This window comes from Bombus pyrosoma, linkage group LG1, assembly GCF_014825855.1.
Source record: "Bombus pyrosoma isolate SC7728 linkage group LG1, ASM1482585v1, whole genome shotgun sequence".
NCBI lineage: Eukaryota > Metazoa > Arthropoda > Insecta > Hymenoptera > Apidae > Bombus > Bombus pyrosoma.
The window spans coordinates 3,474,969-3,495,634 of record NC_057770.1 but is presented as its reverse complement, the minus strand read 5'-3'; the positions used below and the strand labels follow the sequence as shown (position 1 = coordinate 3,495,634).

Here is a 20,666-nt window from a genome sequence, read left to right as displayed (position 1 = left end):
AAAAATATAATCTCGAGGGAAGAAGTTCCACGACAAGTGCAATTACCGTGAAAAGAATGAACCGCGATATATGTAATTCAAACTCTAGAACGTAACACGAACGATCGTGCGAGAAAAAGATCATGTCGATGAAAGAACGACGAAAGAAAAGAGTACAATAGGAGGCCCTAAAACTGATATAAAAATTTCAAGAATATTATGACTGCTCGCGGGATGGGAACATAGAAATCTACGCGATACGACGACGACACAGACGTTCAACCGTTCGGATGAAATTCGACGAGTATATCGGTACTCGAACTCCGAGACAGATTTATTCGGCGGTCATGGAGATACCATGACCGACCAATCGCGATGCCATTGCTTACCCACAGATACAAATCGCGATTCTTCCTTCCTGTGGTTGCCGAATCGGAGTTACGTACGAAGGAGAAAATACCAAGTTCTCGGGGTTAAAATAGCATCAACGAGAGGGAGAGAGAGAGAGAGACGAGAAACGAGACGCGCTCTCGGGATCTCTCGAACGTAGATAAAGCGTCGAGGGAAACGGCCACTCCAGATAACGGGAATCTCCCGCGTATTCGTATATTCACGGGCCAAGTGAAACAATTTTTGGAACGGAAGAATTAATTACTTCGAATTAGAGCCGCCGCAACGCGGAGGCTTGAACGCGTTTGTATGCATAAATACGTGTCTCGCGATGATTAATCGTGCGAGTTTAACGCCATGGAATTCGTCATCTCGATATTAGCCGGAATAATTTTGATATAAATTTCGTCCCGGTGCACGGTTATAAAAAACGAGGCGATAGAAATAGGAAAAGTTTGAAGAAAATGGTTGAAACGGAAGAGACGGAATACGTGCTGTATTTTTTGCAATTTCTAATTTTAATTCGTAAAAGTAAATATCCGTTCGAAGGGAACGAATCTAAACCAAGACATTGTTCTCTTATTTCGCTTCTTCTCTATCCTCTTGTTTTCCCGAGCGAAACTCCTTCTATCCGCGGCAAGTCGAAACTTTCTCGTTGGCCTTAGAATAATGGAAACGCGAAAGAACTTCGAAGAATACAAAACACAGGCAGACGAGCGAGTCTAACGGATATCATCGGTCCTTGATTTCTACGAGTTTTTATCCATCGGGAGAATTTCTTCTGGCTTTCTTACCGATTTCGGTGGACGACGAAATTACGTCGGCCATTGTCTTCCGTGTCCCATCGAAAGTCACGATAATTGCGAATTGAAAAAACTTGGATGCCTTCGAGGAACACGTTATCCTTTTGTTTGCTCTCGCTGTCCTATAAACGCCGTCGCGATCGACGAACAAATGACAAATGACCAATTTAATTTCGCGAGAGGAGACTCGCTGCCGGCTACGACATTACCTAGCCCCGTCAGAGAAAAAACAAGTAGAGTCTTCTTCTTTGGAAAGAAACAGAACGTCGTCGTCGTCGTCGTCGTCCAGCGATGTTCGCGACAAACTAATTTCTTAAGGCGATGCACTTGGACGATTAACTCTAGATATAGATAGATAGAAGCGGCGAAAGACAGAAGTGGAGCGTACAAAGAAAGTTAGCGAAGACGATCCATCAATGACCTCATGACGCTTCAAAATTACGAAGCACCGTCGTTGCACGAAACAACGTTGAGCGACGTTCGTCCCCTACGACCCGACGCTGTGGATCAGTCAGTAATTGATCGGACGCCGAAGGAGTAAACACTCGGTCGTTGATTGATGAACTAATCAACCCTGCTAAACTATCGTAGATTCTCCGTCCCGTCTCGCAATTCCCTCCCTCCCTCCCTCCCTCTCCCCCTCCCCCCTCACCCTGCCGCTTGTACAAATCAAATTTTCCTGCCGCTTATTCCGAACTAACAGAATTTCAAAAGTCACCGGAGTGTTACGTAACTACTTCGACAATTCTATGTACTTACGTTTAACTTTCGTTCTATTTGCCACGCTATTTGATTAACGCGAATTCGCGTATTATAGAAAGTCGAATATATCGATTGCTTGACGGATACAAACTTTCATGGCTGAAGGATATGTGTTTTCATGGGGAAATAACGACGACAGCCGAGCAAAACGTTTAGATGGAGATCTAATATCCGCGTCCGCTTGTACAGCAAACGATTTTATTCGATAGGAAGATAAAGAACGGGAAGGTCGTAATTCCTGAATTATTCCGTTGGACTTTCCATCGGATTTTTGTATTGCGTCGTGTTGGAGCACAGAACGAAAGTATCAGGGAAAATTTCAATTAATTTCTGAGAAGACGGAAACGAGTCCAATTAAGTACCACTAGCGGAAGGAAAGACACGAGACAGAATTCTTGCACGTTATTACCATGGCCTAGAAGTCTGCCGGTCCTTATTACCGTGCCTCGTAATTCTTTCACGAATGCGATGCTGGAAATGCTTTAATAACACTCGAATCGAATCTTCCGTAAGGTAACGCGCGTTGACTTTTCCAGAGAGAAAATAAGAGAGGCAACCACCGTAGCGCTGAGGCAAAACGTAGCTAGTCTTTTAAAAAATTCATCGTCGCGTCTTTGCGATGCGATAACCGAACGAACAGCGTTCGTTGCATTCAGATATATACGGTGCACATATAGTAGAAAATTAACGAGATTGTCGCGTTTCGCGAACGAAGAATCGCATCCTGTTCGAATCGCGTAAAAATAATCTTACGGTTCAGGTATCGTTAACAAATTGGATAAACGATTCGACGATCGTTGTTCGTGTAAAAACGTTGAGCAATAATTTCTTTGCGAATGCATTTTAATTTTCATTGGTAGAAAAGGTCGAATCAACTGCATTATCCAAAGTAACGTGAAAATAAATTAATATCGAAAGCCCGGATAATATCAAATTGATATTAAAGTAACATTACTGTTTAATCAATATCAGCGATATCGAATTCACAATGTCCACTGTATGCGCACGCTGTACGGCTAATTATGCGTTTTACGATGTAATGCAAGAGACTAAACACGATGATCGCGCGAAGATAGAGCTTCTGCCCCGTAGTAGTTCATGGGGCACGTTCTGTGCGATCGGCAAACGGAGGGGCCAACCTATAGAAAATGTCTTATTATTTTTCGATAAGTCCGTTATCGGGACGGTTTTATTGCTTTTTCTTTAACCCCGAGTTACATCCGGGCGTTGAGACCGTATTATGGAGGGGGGGGAGGAAAGGAGGAGGGCAAGAGAAAAAGAAGAAACGAAAAGCTGGGAAAAAGGGGGAAGCGAAAATCCGTAATTACGACAAATCACTTGGTCGACGAGAGAATTCTCTATTTCCGTGGGACAATATTGCCCGCCATTGCGTCCGCAAAACGAAAAGTTTCCACTTGTTTGTTCTGCTCTCCTGCAAATTACTGGGACAATTTCTGAAACCAGCGAAACAAAAATGGCGAAGAAGTACGCGCATAGACGAAAACTATAAGCTATTTCGCCGCAGGCTTTACAAACGTTTCTAATTAATATTTTCACGGATAAAAACGTATCCTCATTTGCGACTTCTACTCAAGTTACGTATGCAAGTACTTACACGGTACACGGCGTGTACAGGTCTATGAACGCGCAACGAATTAATTTCAAACTTTTGCTTAAACGAATAAACATATATACCTGCGAGACGAAACTCGAATCGTGCATTGTGCGCTTACTTCGACACGCAAAAGTGTTTTAAAATGGTAAATCAATTAAAACGGAAAACTATTTTGCTTCGGCTTGCGCCGCAACTCGATTTCCACCGACGGTTAACGAAACAATTGTAATCCGAGCGTGGATGCGGAATAGCGAATTCTCGGATGCGAAACGAAGGAAAATGTAGTTCGAAGAAAATGTACAAATAGGAAAAATTTGAAATTCCTAACGCGCGATAAACAACGACGCGTTCAAACAAAAATATTCAAACACGTTGGCAAGTTTCATTACTTGCCCCAACATTAATTCGCAAGCATACATTAAAATTGCATTAGCAGCAGAAATGGCGCTACAGAGTTCCCATAACTCATACAGCACGCGCATAACAAGAACATGCAAAACGACTCGATTCTCGTCTTCGTCCGTCCGCACGCTGTTGTTCGCGCGGCACAACTTCTTCCTCTCGTCGGCCGCTACACAGCGCGCCGCTCTGATTAATTTCTTGATTCGAACCGCTATCTTAGAGACCGGTTTCAGAACGAAACATTACGTTCGTCTCGGTCGCGTCACGCTCTCCATTTATGCATTTATTCGTTCTCTCGTCCTTTCGCCGATGTATTCCAAGCGAAGAAACGAATGAATAAGGAAGATTACGGCTATCGTTTGGCGATTATGAAAATGACGGCATTAACAGGTTTCCGGTGTGGCGGCAGTTAAAGTCCTTGCCGGTATAACGTGTCGGTAATTTGAATTTACGATGAATCGAGTTATCCATCTTCAAAGATGATATTAATTTTCACGCCGAAGGGATTGCGATTCGATTCATATTAATGACACGCAACGATATACTCGTCCCTCGATTTATCACCGTTACGAAACGTTCGGGTTTTGGCCTGCGATTACCATCCACTCGAGGCGAAACTCGTAGGTGGATGGATTTACGTGACTGGTAATTCGTACGCGGTCGAAGGGAACGGAAACGGGATACGCACAGGGTGACACTGAAAAGCGTGGCGCGGAACTTGCGGTATAAGGCGGTCGCGTTTAACGCGATACGATCGTCGTATAAACGAACCGTGTAATTGCAAACGTGTCCCCGTGACGTGAAATCGGATGAAACGGAAAGCTCCCATGGACGCGGCAACGGCGTGACGAGCCTCAGTTAAAAACTGCTGCTTACGGGAAGAAATCAGATTAGCGTTAGTAGTTGGATGTCGAGGGGAGAGACAGGCATTTTCTAAATGCAAATTAGTCGGTTTGGCGACATGGTTACGCGGGCGACGCGACGCCAACACAACACCAACTACGACGAGCAACTGCGACGACTACGACGAAGTAGACTACGCTGACGACAAAATGCCGTTACTATGTCAGCGTGCGTCTCTTTGATACCGTACTCGCGGATAACGCGAAACAAACCTCTTCACCGTGAATATCCATTAACGTTTTACCGATGATAACGCAATTATTTCTAACACGATCGAATCTGTCGTTCGAGGTGTTACACTCGCGAGCACGTCTTCAACGAACGATCTGTCCGCGTTTGAAACTTCCCGAATGCTTAAACTTTCGTTATTTCCCTATCGGTTCCCTTACGAGATAGAATCGACAGAACGGTTCCGCGATTGCGAAATAGATAGAGAGATCTATAAAGTAACACGAAGAAGGACAGAGAGAGAAAGTGAATGAACCGTAAGTCTGCAATTACAATTAAGATAAATACCTTTAACTGGCAAACGCTAACCCTATCGTACCGGCTGTCTGTCCCTTTTGTAGACCTTCTCGCGACGAAACGAACGAATCGACCGTTTTCCGCAATCCAATAAATTCCTTTCCCAATGCGACTATCCACTCGCGCGTACGAGTAATTTGGGGTGAAATTGTTCCCTGTTCCCCCTTTCGACGACGATGCCGAATTTATAGGTAGTTCGTATTCTAATTAAAGAACGCGAGTACCGATCTAAACGTCAGCGAAAGCTTTCCATCTCCGATAAAACTGTTCCACGTTAGAGAAGCGTTATTTATCGCTTTACCATTAAGTAGCTGATTCAAGATATAAGGCAAAGAACGTCAAAGTTGTTTCGATATTGTAACGTAGATACCGTCGTGTATTAGCTCGGAAAATGAGAAACGTTAAAGCTGTAGAAAAGCTTTGATTCTTCTATTAACGATACGAAACAATATCGAAACATCGGTTTTACGTAAAATCGTAAGGACGTAGGTTTTCATGGCTAATAAGAGTTTTACATCGAACACCTCTCCACATCGAGCTTGAACTTTTTAAAAGTCTCACAGGGATGCGAGTGGTCTAACAGGTTCGTAAGTAAGGGAATTCGAGAGAATTTCTGCAATTCCGAGACTCTTAAAGGCTCTAGACCATCTCGCAAATCTGACGATATCAGAGATCGCGTCTCACTCACTAGGATCTCGGCACTCCCCGCACCCCCAAGATCCCTTGGGACCTTTGGACGTTCAGGACATCTGCGATTCAGAAACCCCTGAGTTCCTCGAACTAAAATCAACCGAGACTCTTCACAGTCTCTGGTGTCTAATATAATAAACCGCGCAGAGCATTACCGGTCACGACGAGAGATGCTTGCGCGATTACGCGTGTGTACTTCTCTCTCCATGCGGAGATAGCATCGACGAATCGATGCTCGTACGGTTAGACTCCATTGTAAAGCAAAAATCGTATTGAATGGTCGGCAACGAAATGGCATATGGCAGAAATCTGTCTGTTTTAGAAAATACTTTGAAGCAACGCGGATGCGAGATACGATGGAGAGCGATCGAGGAGACTATGGATGCAGAGAAGGAGAAAAAAAGCAGAAGCTGTGTGGAAGCAAATTGTATAGCGACTCGGGTGTTTGGCAACACGTGACGGTGACGCGAGCTTTCCAATTAATCAAAAATAAACGATGTGAACGGCCGACCGTCGAGAATCGGTAGCGAGTACAAATGTTATTTATCGTCAAGTATGCAGCCGCTAAATGTAGCCGAGGGTGTTATTTAAACGATTGTGCAAACGTCATCGTATCGGGTGCATTATGCGTCGCGTTTCGCCGGAAATTCGTTACAGTTTCGCAGCTCGATTGTGTCGCGCTATGCGCCGCGACCCGGCGTTTATTTTCCTCTCAAGGAAAATACTCGGCCGCGGAACATCGAGTGAAAGTTATATCCTGGATCGCGCCAGGTCGCGCACTTTCATGCAAAATTGATTCGCCCCTGGTCGTGTTAAAATTCACGATCAGATGGAACAACCAGCTCGACGCAATAACGAGTTAACGCGATAACGAGTACACAGAGTGTCCGGCGAGTAACGGCGAGTGGAGCGTCAGATTAAAAACGATCTTCGATCGGCGAATGAATACGCAAATGATCACGACGAATGAAACGCGTAATTGAACCGTGGAGAAGGCTACTACGGCTTGATCGATGTCCGGCTGCTTGTTCATCGAGTCCATACGATTCCCACCTGTTTCATGTTGACGCATCCTGATGGTGATAGGTCGAGCTTCACGAAGACAGTGCAGCTTTTCTAACCAATTATTTTTAATGTCTCGTTGTACTCTCCCTAGCGCGGCCATTAAACTTAATAGCCCGCACTACCCAAGGCGCGTCGCTCCTTTTTTTTCCTTCGAGGGCCGTAATTAAAGTCAATCGCATTACCGGAAACAGTCCATTAGACGTATTCTCGACCCCGAAAGCCAGTCAATCGGTGCACCGTGGCACACCCGATGCGGCTCGAGCGATCGTTTTTTAAAAGGCAATCTGCTCGCTCTTCTACGACGAATCTCTCGAGCCTCGGAACTCAAAGAACGCAAAGATATAGAGTGGTGGAAGACACGCGCGCGACGAAATGTTTCTTCGGATGTCGTTTTACAGTTCTCCCCTAAGTTATTCGCGACGCGTTCCTGCGCTAAATGCGGCACGTAAATCAGGTTTTACGTCTACGCGTATTTTTGTCTCTGTCGTACGATAACCTCGCAGCGGGAGACGCGGACAAGTCCGACGCGAGTCGTCGTCAAATCGGCTTTAAATATTCGCTAACAGGGGATCGCGTTGCGCGCAATGTGAAACGACCGACACGATGTAACGCTCGATAACGCGAACGTTGTTTCGAACGTTATCGCGAATATTAATAGGGGCGCGTCTGAAAGAAAAGGAAGGGACAGAAACGAAAAGACAACGGGAAAATAGAAAGCGGAAAAGGGAAGGCGGGAGAAAGAGAAGGAAAGGAAAACACGCGCGAGTTTTATTACGCCGGTTTTTAAACCTTCCAATGGAAAACAGAGTGTTTGACTTGGGCGAAACAAATCGAGGCTGAAGCTTTTCAACCGGCTACGCTAAATCGTTTCGACGGAATGGTGCAATGCTGTTACCGATTCGATTTCGTCCGAAACATTCCCGACGAAATATTCTAGCGCGTAGCATTTTACAAATGGACCGGTCGGGGTTGTTCGTGGTGATGACGTCAAAATATACGAATTTCCGTTGGCTAGGATCGGAACAGAGATGGTGCTGACAAAGACAGAGAAAGAAAGATAGAAAGAGACAAGCGTGAAGGGGAACTGCCACGTTACTAACCATTTTCTCTTCTATCAATAGCTTATCCATAACGATTCAACGGGTTTGTCCGAGCGTGAATGCAACGATAATGCGATGGTCCGTTTCTGTCCGGTTACGTTCTCCTGCCTGTTCTTCGTCTCCCTCTTTTGTCTCTTCATCGATTCATGCACGCGCCATCATTACCGTCAGATAATGCCCCCACGTTCGAACGTGGCGCAGGTCGATCGATGCGGTTTCATCGTACATAATACGGGAGGGAATGGTAAAGCCCCAGAGAGGAAAGGATCGAAGGAAACGATCGTCGTCGATCCAATATTTACTCCTATCTTGATGCACCGGAACGTAGCAGCTCCGACACGATATGGATGACAGAGGAACTTGCTTATCACGGTCCGGATGCGCATCGACGTATCCGTTCGACCATTCGCGGACCGTTGCATCTTCATGAAAGATTCAAGATAAAAGACTAGGGACGAACGAACGGTCGCAAGAATTTTCGCGCAGTTTAAGAACTGCCCGGAATTTGCACCCATCGAAATCGCGGATCAAAGGATCAAAAGTGGCTATTTTATTAGCGCGCGTACCTCTGCCCGCTCTCGTCGGATCTTATCGAGTATTCTGCGAAAATTACCGCTAAGAGGCGCCTTTGTAAACGTTCCCTGGAAGATTCCACGGTTTCCATGAACGCGTCGGATTACCGTGGATACGATCGTTTATTTCATCAGATATCAACCATTTCTGCCGTAGATTTCAAACACGTAACGTTTGAGACGGATCCGCGAACGTAACGTCGTTAGTTGGCATAATTCTACGCAATCGATCCTTATCTCGTACTTTTGCCTAAATCTATCTCGTACCGCTGCTATCTTTGTCCCGTATTCTTCTAAAATAACGTTAATTCCGATGAAATCTTTGCGGTTTGCGTGAAACGTCGCGATCCAGAGAGCCGTACGTTGAAGCGAAGCTATTCGTTTAATTTCGCTGTAACGCGTACAAAGGGCTAAATATCTTTCTCTATATCACTAGTTAGTCGTTTAATACTAGAGTTACCGTGAGATTTGGCAGCCCCGCTGCACTTCCCCGGGCCTTCGTCGAGGCCTCGAAATGGCGGGCGTGTTCGTCAACAAAAAGACGAAGATAAAACGATCGTTACATCAATCACTGCATCTCGAATCGAACCGTGCTCGAGGTTTGTGAGTGTCAGCAGAAATGACGAGCCGAACACGAAACCTCGTCCCGACTAACTAGAACGACAGAAGCGTATTCCATCAATTCCTCATCGAACGTATAGCACGTTCGTTACGCTGAGATTGTGTCTTAACCGAAGTGAAAAATTCCGATACTCGGCGGACACGATCTATCCAGACACGGAAGCATTATTATTCGCCATGTTCGCGAACAGATCTCGGCAAATTAAACGTCGTTTTGTTGCTAGCGTCTGCCGTGACGCTCCCTCTATAGTTGAGACACGGATACGATCAACTACGTAAACCAATTAAAAAAGGCAGGCTGGAAAAAAGAAACGCGAAGCCGGTGACAGCGAAGGAACGTCACAGAGAGAACAGGAAATCAAAAGGGAGCATTAAAAGTTGTCGATGCTTTAGCGGCACAGCGGTCGTTGCCAGAAAGGACTCCTTTGGGAGTACATAGGATGAGGATGAGGATGGTGGTAGCGCGAGGGTGGGAAGCCATTTCGCTCATCTGCCGAGTCATAAAGCAGATAGTACAGTTCTATCCTCGAAAATACATAAATCTTTGGTAGGTGTAATGTACGAGAAATGAGTCGTCCCGTAAAATAAATGATCGGATCAGCCGTCGTTTCCAATGAAGACGTTCGCTGTAACTTGGCGCTCAAACTAGGGTTTGATACGAAGATGGCGGGAAACGTCATTAATAACGCGATAACAGCTATCCGGTAACAAGCGGAAAAATTAGAAACCGTCACCGCAGAATCCTCCTTCTCGTCGACGAATCCTTTAAAACTGGTCTTATCGAACGGATCGTCAACATCAAGAACAGACGCAGCTTCCTCCTCGCGTTCGTCCTGATTCGCTGGTAATCGCGTGGAAGGTATAAGCTGCAACATCGAACCTTGATCCTTCTTCTTGATCAGAAGCTCGACGTAAGAACGTTGGATTCCGCGTTCCACGCGAATCAAAGATTTCTGATTCAACGTTTATTCGCTAAACGAATTGATAAATCTTCGGCAATACGCGTTTTATCGACTCGTCTGTTCGGAATACCTATCGTACTTTTTTCTCGAGGTAGATTCCCTCGGCTGTCTAAAGGCACTTTTCCTTGGCATCCACAAGATACACTGCTTTTATCGGTATGGCAAGCAGTCTGGGAATGCCACTGTTGCCAACGCTGACGCAAAGATATTTAAAAGGATGGGTGGCGAGAACCCAGCGACAAATTCGACGCGTGACACTCGTGTTTCGAAGTGTGCGCGAGTTCGATTCTTGACCGTTAACGCCTTTACATCCGAATGATTCGGCACCGTTTACACGAATGCTTGCCCGGGGCAATAGACGCACTTTTAAGGCTCTAACAGTTTGTAATTACGAAATTGCAAAGCGAAATTTAATATCGAATGTGTGGAGAGCAGAAGACGTAATTTGTCAAATTTATCGCTGAGAATTTCAATGAAACGCGAGGAATAATACTCTGTCCAATTCCAACCTTGCCATAGTTGTAGCCCGAAATATGCTTTATTCTTGTGAAAATAAATAGACGAGAGGTGTATTAATTAGAAGAACTGTCATTATCCTGTAAAATAAAATGTTTGACGCACCGACATGCGTAATCTAGATGCTAATTAAGCACGTTTGGTGCATCGTGACACAATACGTTTCACGGTACTGCGAGTTTCCATCGTTAACCGAGCTATTGTAATTAATTTCGTGAAAAGCGTTCAATGTACTTTATTGCGTCTGCATAATGATTGCGTAGACGAAAATTCTGTATAAGCGTGAATTACACGCAACATAGATCGCAGCGTGGAAATGCCCGGCAGAAGAAGCGAAAGATGAATCGAGCGTTCCTACATACTTGCAGCTTGCAGCAGTGACTTGCAGCTTATTGGCTCAAATGGATATTAATTATCTCAACGGGATGACAAGCATTAGCTTTTTTGTTTTCCGTTCGCCTGCATCAGTGCGCTACGAGGTCGACAGGATTTAACTTATGGATCTTACAAATGTTACACGCGTCCGGATAATTAAATCGCTCTCTTCCATTAAAGCGACACGAAATCGTCGAGACGAAAACGAAAACAAAGAGAACCGAGTGGAACTGAATCCTTCGGCGCGACTGAACTAACGCGATGAGAAACAAAAATTGTACAAGTTACAAATTAGAAATTACCTGCCGATGCTGGTAGATTCTCTTCTAACAAGATTAATAATAAAAAGAAACCAAACGAAATGTAATCTAAATCGTCCGATTATCGTATTCCATGCAAAATTGTAAGACGAATGAAAAAAAGAAAAGAAAGAAAAAGTCTGTAAATTACAATCTGTAAGTCGCGAATTTATTAACGTTAGTAGCTGATAAATTATCGTGCGAGAGGATCGTGTTAATAAATGCGTAGAAAGATTTGTCAACGTTCGAGAACGCGCGTTTCTCCTCGTTTGATCCGAACGATCGATTCGTCACATTTCTTCGCGTTAGTCGAATCTCATTAAACCCGAATGCTGGAGGCGCGTGATACATCTCCGAAGTCGGAAGTTCCGTTGACAATCGGCGATACCCGCGCGAAACAGGCGATGCGATTGATGCAACATAATGCCGTCGCGCGTACGTATAATGCACTCGAAGCGACGGGATTTTCGAAATAAATCTTGAAAACAAATAAAAGCCCGATGCCAGGGCAATGCTCATAATTCCATGGAAGCGCAGTTGTATCGATTGAATGCAGCCCGATGGTTTTGCGAAACGAACGCGCCGACAGTCCAGTTCGCAGGCATGGCAGCACGTAATCTCTAATGCGTAATATCGGTGTTCACGCTGAAACGAGCAAACGCCAATAAAACGAAACAAGCCAGACACGGATGCAAGGCAAAATGTGCCGGTCGATAATTTCGTAATTCGACGGGGGCTGACAACCGCAGGACCCGATTCGGTCGTTACATTCGCGAAAGAAACAAGGAGAGGAAAAAAAGGTTCGCAATTTGATTAATCTGCCGTTGTATCCGTCGCAAGAGCGGTGTAAAATGTTTGCTCGCGCGCGCCATCGAACCAGTCCGAGCTCGGATGGAGCCCCGATAAATTGAGAGGACAAAGCTTCGAGTTTATTAGATCCATAATATTTTACAGGAAATTGTTTCTACGTGAAGCCATTTTTCATCGGGCGACCGATGTGATGTATTATCGGTACACGCGGGCCTCTCGGTACCGTTATCGTTATTGTTTTCCAACGGATTCATTTTTCCCTACTCGAATGCTCGCTCGAAAAACTGTTTTACCTCTCGTTACTTCCGTTTCGTTCCTGAATTTCCACGGATAAAAGGAACGATTTTCTCCGGACGGACAGAGACAAAGAGAGAGAGAGAGAGAGAGAGAGAGAGAGAGGACTACAGAACGAAGTCGCTAGGTAAAGCATCATCAATCTCGTGGAAAGTCAATGGATCGAGAGAAAAAGAAAAAAGAAGTACGGGATCGCAGGTGCGTTCAGGTAACGACACCGAGAAAAGGGGCTTGAGAACTTTTATTGAAGCATCTGTTGTAGCAAACGGTGATAGCCGAAACTGACCCAAAAAGTTAGACGAACGTGGACTCGAGTGCCCTTCAGAAACCCATTCAACATCCTGAGAATATGCGCGGAAGAACGCCAGCCGAAAGAAGAACGAAGAGAAAGGAAGAAAGAGAACAAACAAGATTCGCCGGCAAATAAGAATAGTTATTACGCTCGTGGAGGAGGATAGAGGAAATTCTAGAGGGGAAGTTGGGAAACAAGAAAAGAACGAGAAAGAGATGCGTTGCTCAGACAGAATGCAAAGGACTGATGTGAAAAGAAACTGTCCACAAACATTTTTCAAGAACGCATAAGCACACCGTGGTCGGGCGACATTGGAAATAATAATACAGAACACGCTAGAAAATGATGTAAATGTGGCCATTCCGTTTTATGAAAATAACTGTGACATCATTTAACGTTCGCGTCTCCTGAAAAGCGCGGTGCTGCAAATACGATGAACGAAAGACGAAACGAAGGAGAGAACGGAATCGATGTTTTAGACGATACGAACACGTTCGTAAAACTAGAAACTTGACGCACGTTGATAATACCGGGAAACGTTCTATTTACAATGAAATTTAATTGTCGGTTGGCTGGTATCTTTCCGAGTATATTTCTACGTGTAAACAGACGATCAGACTCGTGAGACACGTGTATTTCCCTTGTAAAGCTCGAACAACGAAAGAGGAAAAAGCGCAAGATGTAAAAGACAGGTATAAATTGTACGTTGAACTTGTTATTATTAATATTCATTTTTATAACGAATCAACAGGCAGGAAACAGGAGAGATATCGTTCCAAACGATGCTCTTCTACCCTATAAATTAGAAATATCGTAGGGATTTACCACATCGATATTGAAATTATAGCGAACTCGCGATAAACTCGCGATTTGTAGCTACAAAAGCGACTCGGTACCATGGGAATAATTATAATACTATTCGTCTGCGTTTACTCCGACTGTCGGCCACGTCGACGAAATGAACAAGGACAAGTGCGCTGAGGGAACATTAGTCGTCTACACGGTGGAACCGGACGAAAAAAACTAAAGCGAAGACGAAAAAAAGGATAGAGAGAGAGAATTCTCCTTGACAAAAAAAAGGAGGAAAAACGAAGAGGGGGAAGGAAAGAGAAAAGGAAAACAAGAGAATATCAGCCATCTCACACCCACCGTGACAACGTCCGCATCCCATTCTGGCTTCAACGTCCTTTGAGCCAAACCACCGCACCCCGTTCACGCCCTCTTTGCTCTTACTCTCTCTCTCTCTCTCTCTCTCTCGCTCGCTCTCTCCCTCTCACTCTCTTCTACCCTTGTCGGTCCACCAGCCTCGTGCAGGCTGGATACGACAAGCCAGCACAAGAGAAGGGGGTTATATTCCGTTGTATCGTTCCTGCCTTTTCACGATGCGTCGCGTATATCCCAGCTAAACAGGCCATTTCATCACGTTTCGTTTCGTTGTGTCTCGTTACGTTCTCGCATTCTCCCACCATCTTATTCTTTCGCGTTCGTTTCCACCCTTATCCTTCTACCTTGCCGCGATATCTTTTACTATTTTCCTAGAAGCCTATATTTTCTACGATCAAGTAGTATCATAAACAGAGCGCGCGCGTTTTTATTGTCGCTTTAAAAGTCGTTTCGGAACGATCGGGATCAACGAGGGAAAAAGTTCCACTGATATTCTAGACGCGATTAAACGTGTTTTGCTGGAATATCGTATAAAAATAAAGAATAGAAGGAAATTGGAAGTTTCATTTTGCGTATCGTTAAACGTGGACGATCGTCGCGTGTTTACGCTTGGCCGCGAAGTCAAGATATTATGCGAAACAATCGATGTTCCGATTGAAAAGAGATTCCAAGTTCGGCAGGAGGAAGCTTACATAGAAAATAAAGTTTCTCGAATGCTTGGAGCGTGTCGGTACGATGTTTAGTCTGAAAGCGAAGAAAGCGTTACGCATGGTTTTTATAACAATAAACGGTATTATCATTGAAAATACGCGGCGAGATAAAGTCGGCTCCATGGTCAACCGATAGTCCTCGCCTTTTGCCGTACCGAGAGCCTGTTATCAAGTTCGTCTTTTCCTTCGATCATTTCACCTAGCGCGAACGTATTTCCGCGTTACGAAAATATTGACCTACATCAATTTAGAACTCGTAAAACCGTTCCCACGATGCACGTCGAATGGCGTCTGTCGAATCTCGATAAAGCCGCTCGTCGAATCTCATATTCCCTTAACTGCTCGTTAAACGAATACGAAATACGAATACGATTTCGCGTCTAGATAAAGTTAATCGTATACCACATTATCATTTAAATTACATTAAATTACTCACTGGTTGCGTGGGACGTTTCGCAAAACAAGACGACGTAGAGTAATCCACCCACAAGGAGCGTAGCCAGAAAGAACGATCCCGAGCTGCAGCCCATCACGGCATCACTACTGATTTTCTATCGTTCGCAGTAATCCTCACCGAAGCACCGTGACTCGATCACAAACGACTGGTCCTTTTCCAGTTTAACTCTCGAGGATAGCACTGTCACTTGGCAAACATCCGGCTGTCATCCAGTGGCAAAGGAACCACTCGAGCGACGACCACGTCGTACAATCCAGCATCAGTGCAACTATGCTGTCGCACCAGAATCCCAGAGGTTTTACTCGCGTCACATGGCGTCGTCAACTTTTCACGCGCATCGTAACTCGCGAAGCTCTCGTGCCTGCTGTTTACACCGAAACCGATTCGGACGTTTAACCGATTCGTCACTTGGTCACACGATCCTCCTGCTTCATTGGTGTCCCGTCGTCGAATTCAAGACCAAACGCAGCCGATCTCCACTCGCCACGGACACCATCGTCGTTCCGCGATCTCTGCAATATTCGATACACGTAACTAGATGAGATAATTTTACACCGATTCACGGTGACTCTGCTTAAGTAATCACGACTTTCTCTCTCTCTCTCTTCTTCTTCCTTTTTCCGTCTGCCCTCTCCGAAGAATTCTCCGAAGAATTCTCTGGAGAATTCTCCGAAGAATTCCTGCCCGAACTCCAAAGAGCCAGCCCCTATCTCTGTACTTCCTCGTCGTCTGTTTGCAATTAAGTACCGAGTATGGATTCAATTCGAACGGATAAAAAGAATCGCTCGGGTTTCTTTGTACGAGAATTCTTTACGACCATCAAAGCAGCCGATGCAATTTCACTGAATGCATAGTGCCCAGCCAATTATCGGAGTTTAGGGGCCCGGGTTGAATCTCCTCAGGCGGAACGTCGACGGAACGGACTTGTTAAACTTTGGCACTAAAGCGCCGTTGTAGGTGATGTAACTTAAATCGAAGAACCGGTGCACGATTCTGGATACGATAGAGCGGCTCGATCATCCGATGCCGAATTTATTCGTGACAGCTAACACGATTTGTCTGGCGATTCGATCCTGTCGTTTCAACGAACTTTTCGAAAGCGCCGAACATCTCTGCGGAGATAGAATTACATGGAACGAACGCGTGAATTTTAAACTTACCGTTGGTCGTTAATAGTCGAATATCGAACACGATTTCAGCTACTTTTTACCCGTGGAAATAGATCGACGACAATGTTGTCGACGTACGTAGCAGAAAATAATGTCGAACCACGGAGGAACTTAATGGGCCGTGCGAGTCACTTAACGTTTACTCTCGAGAACGATGATTTACGCGCGATCGAAGAAGAGAAACGATATCGTCGGCTTGGTGAAACGAAGTCAACCGGTTCGTCGCGAACGATTCAAACGAATCACGTATTTAGAGCACGGCATAAATCAGCCGCGTGCTTCGTGAAAACGTATGACCTTTTAAAATTGATCGTAACCGTGAATCGTTCGTATTTTACCTGATTCGATGTTGGAGCATATGTCGCGCAAATTCGAAGGGTCGGTTGTTAATTAAAAATTTCCCGGCAACGCGCATTCTCGAACGCGTCGATTCAGCTCGACGAAATTAAAGAGCCAGCTGACAGTGGTGAAATACGAACTGTCACCGCGTTACCTGTCTATTTATACGCCAATTATACAACATGTTGTGCGTTCTCGAATTAATAAATCGACATGGTTTAATTTATCATGGCCGCGCTGGTTCAAAGACCGAGATGAAAAACGAGAAATGAAAAGAGGAAGGAATAAAAGACATTGGCGCGGAATGTTACAAGATTTGTGTCGTCGAATGGGAACAATGTACACAGAACGAACTAAGGAAAGTAGTTCGCGAAACACATTTGCGGAAGCCATATATCTTGCTATCGGTTTATTCCCAGCTCTAATCATCGGTCCGCAAGCTGGCAACACAAAATCCCTTGTGCATATGCATCGTTCATTCGCTTTGTACCGATGGTTTACACCCTCGTGTACCGTTTCTACCACTCGAATTGTTCGATTTCCGACGAAGAAACAGTCCATTAACTTTCGCTTAGAGAAAAAGACGAGAGAAAAAGGAAACTCACTCGTAAAGATAGTCGTTCGTCGATACCCACAAGTCGTTAACGCGTTTGCATCGCGCTAAGAACTTTTCTTTCGATTATTCCTGCTGGGCCATCAACGTCGATCGAGGAACAAAGGAAATGGTACATAGGAGCATATAGGTGAATCGGAAGCACGTGTCGTGTATCGGTCTTTCGAAAAATGATGTCTCGCGCGGAGCGTTCCGAGGTGAGAAAGCAAACGGAGCGGACGACGAAAACGCGATAAATATAAAATGGAGCAAAGGTGGTGAAGACACGTGGCCTTTCGACGGCGTTAGATATTAAATAAACGCGTCCACTCGGTGACAAAGGAAAACGACGATCATCTCCATTAAATGCCAGATGCCTGTCGCGAGTACGTGTACTCGGAACAAAAGCGCAGGCCGCTAAAGGGCCCGGCTTTTGACGGCTTCGAGAGTTCAAATATCATCACGCCCACGCACACACGTGCCCGGCAAAGTCGATCGACGAGCTCTTTCGTTGTCACCGGCAAGAGCGGAATTCCTGAAAACGATGGAGAGAAAAAAAGAGAAAGAGACAGCGAGAGACAGAGCGAGACAGAGAGGGAACAGAGAAAGAGAGATAGAAAGAGGGCCAGTGCTTTGTTGCTCGAAAAAGACCACCAAGCCAGCGGTTTCAGCTGCACGTTCACTCTTTTACAGCCATCCGCTTTCCAGACACATTCGTGACCCTTTTCGCCCTTCTAAATCCTTTCAGAAACATCGCTGCACTCGATCCTTTTTCGCTGTTCGCGAGGCTGCTACTCAAACCGAGCGTCTCTAAACGTTTCCCTCCTGAATGCTAAAAAAATGTTAACAAAGTCGAACGTTCCAAGCGTCGTGACGTACCGGGACGAAACTTCGTTTTCAAATCCCTTTGTGCGAGCACCCCTCGAGGACAGCGACTCGCGAAATTAGAAAGTAGAGGAACACCGTCGTTCGCGCGACGTTTCCTCGATCCTCGGACCGCCGCGCGATCGAGAATTAAATCAGATATATGGAGTTCGCGTGTGCACGAGAGGAAACGAAACGAAACGACGACGACGACGACGACTGGAGCAGATGGAAAAGCTCGACGCGGTACGCGATACGAACACGCCTCGAGTGTACTCTCGGCTCTGGCTCTGCTTTCGGAACTGAGTCGTCGAGAGAGAGAGCATCGTTGGAGTTTCGAGGGATTCAGAGCTACCCCTACCCCCTACCCATCGAGCCGACCCCTGTCTCTCGGCAACCCGCGTGCTCCAGCACTCGCAGTTTTCCCCTGAGCCGCCGTCCCCACCCAAGCCACAAGGATGTCCCCCACTATCGAAAGCATTGCCACCCCAGCCGCTGGTCGGCTGCGCGCTCGCGCCTTTACGCGCGCAGTCGAATCCAGTCGAATTCAGGCACGCGCGTCACCACCAACTCCGGATCTACACGGAAGCACATGCGGCCAAGAAAATACACACCTCGTTACGGACGACGATGCTGTTCCACGCGTCCGTCTAGTTTCTTCCCTTCTTTCCCACCAACGACCACGATTACCATCCCTTATGCATCGAGGAAACTCTCCGAAGGGAAAACGTCAGACCCGCTCGAGATATGCCCCGCGAACGTGCGCGTCTTTTTTCCTTTCCTTGCGGAGCATCGTTCGTATCAACCGTGAAAGCATCGTCGCAATTGCGTTTCAGTTAGCCGTGCGTTGTCAGTGGGAACAGCACGAATGTGTAATTATATTAGCGATACCGTGACCTAACATTGTCGTGATAATAACAGGGGGATGTTCGAGTGGCGCCAGAGGGATGGGCTTGAAAGCGTTTGTTGCAACGTGGTTCGTCGTAACTCGTGGCCGCGTACTATTCCGAAGAAGCTGACGCCCCTTTTTTTTTTTTTTTTTATTAGAAATACTGCTCGATTTAAAAATCGATACTCGTTAGTTTGATTAGACCCGCGGAGAAATAAATTTCAACGACGATATCTCCATCCTGCAGTTATCCTGTACATCCCCTACATACGCTCAACCGTTTATTTTGAATAACATCCGACTACGTAGAAGATAATTGTTTGGTTTATGACGAGCTATGGTATACCACTTACCGTATATCGTACTTTATGTTGTCTAATGCGTGTTGTTTAGTACCCGAAGAGAATGCGAATAGGGAGACAAGAAACGGCTGACGTATGAGGGTAAATGTTTCCGCAATTATTTCAAAAAAACAAAAGCGCGCGCGCTGAATGCACTGCGCATTATATATAACTGGAGATAATTAAATCTTCGTAAACTTCTTAATTAGCTGTTCGAGGCAGAGGATGAAACGAGGAGGATCGTTCGAAATTAAGCTCGGGGGCCATTCAAATTCGAACAAAGGACAGAGACGAACGCGCCGTTAAAAAATTACGGCAGATTTCTTTCCTCGAAATAAGTTTCCAGATAGAAGACATCTTTTTACGCGATCGAGGAACGATGGAAACAAGCCGGAGAACTCGACTCCAATCACGTCTGTGGGGAAAAAAGTATACCGTTGCCTCTAGGGAACTATTTTCTATTCTACGTTATCCACAGGTTCCTATGAACAAGCCGTTCCGAAGAGCCAAAGGTACGAAAGGGAACCGAATACGAAGCCGAAAGAAGTCCTCGCGATAAGAAGTTTGCTTAAAGTGTATGTCTCGCTCGTTGTTCGGTGATTTCAATATTGACGATCGTGGTGAAAGGGCGTTACGTGAGGATACAAAACCGCGGACGAAGCTTTAAAGATACGTTCGCATAAACTTGCGAAGATCGTGGTCTCTTTGTGAATGATTCATAGAAATCGCGATACCATTGATACGCGCGGCTCGTTGTAGAAAATGAAATTGCCTGCTTACCGTTCTCATAATCGTATTCAACGATATTGGATAAATCGTTGGTCGCTGCATAAATTCCTTCGACTGTCGTCTCGTTGTTCTTGCGAGCTGGAATTATCGTCTACCGGGTATTAAAAGGACCAGTTGGCAAGACAGTACGCTACTGAAAACAAAATTGGGAAACCACGATCCAAGACAATAGAGACGATGAGATATATTTGACCGAAATACCGCACGCTGCATAGAACGATATAATACTATAAAGAATTCGAATTCTTCGAATCGAAGAACATAATCGAGTAGAGGTACGCTACCGTAAAAGAGTCTTAAAAAGACGTTTTACGAACGAATGGTAGGATGCTTGCTATTATCTTCATTGCAATTGGAAAAGAAACGTTAATAGAACG

General features: G+C 45.3%; 2 protein-coding genes across 6 annotated transcripts in view; one reads left to right on the top strand and one right to left on the bottom strand.

Moving 5' to 3' along the window:
* LOC122570024 (B-cell receptor CD22) overlaps positions 1-19,134 on the bottom strand; it is a 314,194-nt gene extending 295,060 nt beyond the window's left edge. The window contains exons 1-2 of one of the 2 annotated variants that reach the window (XM_043731832.1): positions 18,286-19,134; positions 15,286-15,818 (exon numbers count right to left, since the gene is read on the bottom strand). In XM_043731832.1, coding sequence (XP_043587767.1) covers positions 15,286-15,379 — 94 coding nt within the window. In that variant the 5' untranslated portion in view covers positions 15,380-15,818; positions 18,286-19,134. Of the gene's footprint in view, positions 1-15,285; positions 15,819-17,419; positions 18,218-18,285 lie in introns of those variants that run through there. The other variant, XM_043731841.1, reaches the window with a different exon arrangement.
* The window catches only part of LOC122570046 (28S ribosomal protein S17, mitochondrial), a 260,913-nt gene that overhangs the window by 230,665 nt on the left and 9,582 nt on the right, over positions 1-20,666 (top strand). The window contains exon 1 of one of the 4 annotated variants that reach the window (XM_043731881.1): positions 19,970-20,012. The exons of the other annotated variants lie outside the window; for them this stretch is intronic. Within the exon in view, the coding sequence (XP_043587816.1) occupies positions 19,985-20,012 (28 nt within the window). The 5' untranslated portion in view covers positions 19,970-19,984. Of the gene's footprint in view, positions 1-19,969; positions 20,013-20,666 lie in introns of those variants that run through there. 4 annotated transcript variants of the gene reach the window in all.